Source organism: Sinocyclocheilus rhinocerous, unplaced genomic scaffold (genome assembly GCF_001515625.1).
Source record: "Sinocyclocheilus rhinocerous isolate Xijiao unplaced genomic scaffold, SAMN03320098_v1.1 scaffold1294, whole genome shotgun sequence".
NCBI classification, from domain to species: Eukaryota; Metazoa; Chordata; class Actinopteri; order Cypriniformes; family Cyprinidae; genus Sinocyclocheilus; species Sinocyclocheilus rhinocerous.
In genome coordinates this window covers 1,006,344-1,010,573 of record NW_015656157.1, presented here as the reverse complement: position 1 = coordinate 1,010,573, position 4,230 = coordinate 1,006,344, and the positions used below count along the sequence as shown (strand labels likewise).

Sequence of the window (4,230 nt, the reverse complement as noted above, 5' to 3'; positions counted from 1 at the left end):
CCTTTAAACGCTACAGCTCTCTCGCTCAGTCTGTCTCTCTCCCTCTCGCTCACTTACAACCAGACGCGTTTAGACGAGCTTCATGTTCTTCTCGTCTTCTTCTCGTCTGTTCTCCAGCGGTGAGCGAGTTCTTCATCAGATTATCGGCGCGTGTGCTGTTGTCCTCGTGCGACACTGTAACATTCGTACCGCGTCTGGAGTTCCACGATAATTTAATGCTGAATTCAAAAACGTGAGTATCACAACTTGGTCTCATCATCAGCTTTTCATTTCATCTCAAATCATCTACAGTGATATTTTAGATGAAGTGTTCATCATGTCAGCTGTGAAATGTTTAACGTTGACTTGGAAGTGCGACTGTTCACGCGCGTTCACGTTTAGTTTACAAGAGAAGTTCTCAGCTGTTATCTCATAGAGTTACTCGTTTTCAGTTGTTCTTAATCGAAATTTAATGTTAATGTTCAGGTTTTGTGAAATAATTTCTTCTTATAGTCGAATTGAAATGTTTTTTTGTGCGTATCAGAAGCACGTGCGAATCCTCTAGTTTGTTTGCTTTTGTTCTTAAACCGCTTGTTGCAACTGCTCATCTTCCAAGCAGTTTTACTATCTACCAAAGTAAAAATCTCATCTATCTATCTATCTATCTAGCAGCTGATCTCTAATCATTTTCTGACAGGTCTGTGGTAGGACATCATATTCATCAGAAGACTGTTCATATATGTATATATGAAAAATACTTCTCAGATTTAACAATGTGTATATTATTAGCTGAATAAATAATTTTTCTTTCCGTCACATGCATATATCTTATACCTGAATGTTAATTTCTGCTGTTGCAGAGGTGTTGAGAACATCAAGATCATTGCCGTCCATGGACCACCTCTAAATCCAGGTCGGTATATCCAGGGATCGACCTTGTTTGAGGACCACATTCGTGCCTTTGAACTGAAACATGAATTCAGTGCATTATTTCCAAGGTATTCTGCTTAGCTTGTGGATAAACAACTAATCTCATCCATATTCTAGATCCCTGACCTCATTATAGGTCACCGTTGGACACTTTGAGGACCATTGGAGTCTTTGTGTCCTTCACTGTTGGATATTCACAAACAGAATAGAATGGCAAAGTGGTTAAAGGACTATTTAAGTTTTGGGAGCAAACGAGTTCCCCCGCAACCGCCAAAACCAGACTACAGCGAGAGTGAGATATTGAAGGCGTATCGTGCACAGAAGAACCTTGACTTTGAAGACCCATATGAAGACTTTGAGAACAGGGCTAGAAATGACAATGGGTCGACTGAAACGTCCCACATGGGTTTCGGCTCTCCTCTAAAATCCTCAAGTCTGGATATCAAGGTTGTTTCGCCAAAACATCGCCTTATAAAGGTGGACTCGCAAGACCTGGGACGGAGCAAGATTCTTCTAAGCTCTGTGTCTTTAGAGGAACCAACAGATCCGGTGAGTTATTTAAATGACAGTACTTTAGTAAAAAGCCTATGTTTATCTGCATTGGATGATTAATGTAAGTCTACGAGTAACAAGTAACGTAAAAAGTAAATTGTACATTTTCCTGTTTTCAAAAAATTGAGTGAATTTTGCTTAAATATTGTGTAAAATGTTCAAATTTAAAGTGTTTATTTAAAATGTTTTTTTATGTAAAACCAACCGACCATCCCAACACAACAATGTGCACAACCAATGGTGTGAGTCTGGAGGCGGGGTTATGTGTTTGTGTGCGGTGTTGGGGAGTAACTAATTACATGTAACGGCATTACGCAATTTAATTACAAAATAAATGTAACTGTAATCTGTTACAGTTACTGAGAAAAAATATGTAATTAAATTAGTTACTTATGAAAATGTTAATGATTACAAAAGAGGTTACATCTGAATATTTCCACACACATACATATTAAATTGATATCTTTTCCAAAGTGCATAGACTGCTCTAAAATATGAGACACCAATGTTTCAGGAGTTTCAGTAACTGTTTTTTTCCAAGTCATTGTTAGATGCCAGTGTTTCCTGTCATAGCTATGCAAAGATTTGATTTTAAAAACAGTATCATAGCTATTAAAAAAAAATCTATTTCTTGTTATGATTTTAGATCTGTATTATAACTCAAAGTAAAAAGAGGTGCTAAAGTCTGATTTTGTGGTGGCTGTGCTTTAAAATTAAATTATTATAATCTTAATTCAAGCGATGAATGATTTAGTAAGTCTGACAGTAATCAGTGTTGAGTTCTACTGTAAGAATAACTCTGCCTGGTTTAAGGGTTTGAAAATGATTAACTGTTGAAAACATTAGTTGGAAATTTAGAAAAGTAATAAAATGTAATCAGTTACATTACTTTAATAAAGTAATTGAAATAGTTACAATACTTACTACATTTTAAATTGTAATTTTGTAATCTGTAGCTTGTTATTTCCAAAGTAACCTTCCCAACAAAGTGTGTTTGACCAACCAATGGGAGATTATTTTACAAGGAAGAAAAAATATATATATATATATCGTTTTTTTTCTTGTAAAACGTACTCCAGTAATCTCTTTTATTTACAACTTAGAAAATACATTTTTTGTCTATTTGTGAAAAAAAAAAAAAAACTTAATATACACCTCTTAGTGTTTTTTAAAACGTTAAGTAGTCATAGATCTGACGAGTTTTGGTGATACCTGAAGCCATCAGGTGATGAAATACATAAAACAAACAGTCAAACAAGTGATTTGCAGTGTGAAACAATCTTTCATGTAAACCCTCTGTTAACCCTGCATTAGATTTCGTGTCTCGGAGCACCGTAGGTGTCAAAACCTCTTGATCCACCACAGCTAAATCTCTTGAATAATACATGGAGTTTAGTTAGGCTGGTGGGGTTGGGGTGGTCCCATAGAGAATACTCACAAGAGCCAGAAAGGTTCGTCCTGTGATCAGACATTGAGTAGAGACTCAATACTGGCAGACAGCGGAGGAATCCGCACTCACACACACGGTCACGGACAGATAGCAGCCTTCAGTGGAGTCTCATTGATCGTAATCAGTACCAGTGATGAGCGAGCTGATTGGTTGGGCTTGAAGAACAGCCATGCCAATGCCACGCCATCGATTTAAATCCCAATTTAATGGCGACCCTTTAAGTGCATTGTCTTGCGAGCACTGTTACACATCATTCCCTGTTAACCTTCATTAATTTCCACCGTAATCCTAATTAAGTTTTTATAGCGTTCCTAATGAACATTTCAGATTTATTGTCCTTCTATTCTTGTTAAAGATCAACCAGACAATTGGGCGATTTGCCTGGTGGGAAATCGGGAGATTGTTGCGCACCATGGTTTGCAGGCTGAATGGTGCCGCATGGAGCCGTTGGCTAAAGGCCTTGTTTGAGAGACCATATGGCCGTCTTTGTAATTGTCCCAGTGCCAGCTGATTGAGGGCTTCCTCCCGGGCCTGGTATGAGAGACAAACACACCTCCTAACATGCTCATCAACACTTCCCCACTGCCACCTTCTGCTTCAAGGGAGAAGGTAGCACGTCTTTGCGAGTCTGCTGGTTTTCGGTGTCTCGCGCTGAATGAGCTGGTGTTGCTATATGTACATGATTTGAAAGTATGTGAAGACACAAGGGCTGCACGATTTGGGGTATTAAAAAGAGTATTAAAGGAATATAATAAAAGTATTTTTTGTGTTAATATTGTTTATTATTACTACAAATATTAAAGAAATAAATAAAAAATGCTATTGTAATATGTATAAAATATAAAAATGATTAAGAAAATGAATAAAATAATTTTATTTTACAGTAAAACTAAAATTACAATACTAATTTATGAGCTTGCTTGATTTCTTCTTTTTTTTTTTTTATGTTAAACCATCAAAAGAAGACCTTGTGCCAAGGTTCGCTCTGAAACATGCAGTTCATATATTTATTAGGGCTGTCAAATCGATTAATCGCATCCAAAATAAAAGTTTGTGTTTACACAATATATGTGTGTACTGTGTATATTTATATGTTATATGTACAGTGGGTACGGAAAGTATTCAGACCCCCTTAAATTTTTCACTCTTTGTTATATTGCAGCCATTTGCTAAAATCATTTGTTAATTTTTTTTCCTCATTAATGTACACACAGCACCCCATATTGACAGAAAAACACAGAATTGTTGACATTTTTGCAGATTTATTAAAAAACAAAAACTGAAATATCACATGGTCCTAAATATTCAGACCCTTTGCT

The 4,230-nt window shown here is 36.4% G+C and overlaps 1 protein-coding gene across 2 annotated transcripts in view; it reads left to right on the top strand.

Annotated features, from left to right (window-relative positions):
- Positions 1–4,230, top strand: part of LOC107719565 (SH2 domain-containing adapter protein F-like) — a 34,901-nt gene continuing 30,671 nt past the window's right edge. The window contains exons 1-3 of one of the 2 annotated variants that reach the window (XM_016527012.1): positions 1–232; positions 840–892; positions 1,027–1,458. In XM_016527012.1, coding sequence (XP_016382498.1) covers positions 1,120–1,458 — 339 coding nt within the window. In that variant the 5' untranslated portion in view covers positions 1–232; positions 840–892; positions 1,027–1,119. The remainder of the gene's footprint in view (positions 233–839; positions 893–1,026; positions 1,459–4,230) is intronic. The other variant, XM_016527013.1, reaches the window with a different exon arrangement.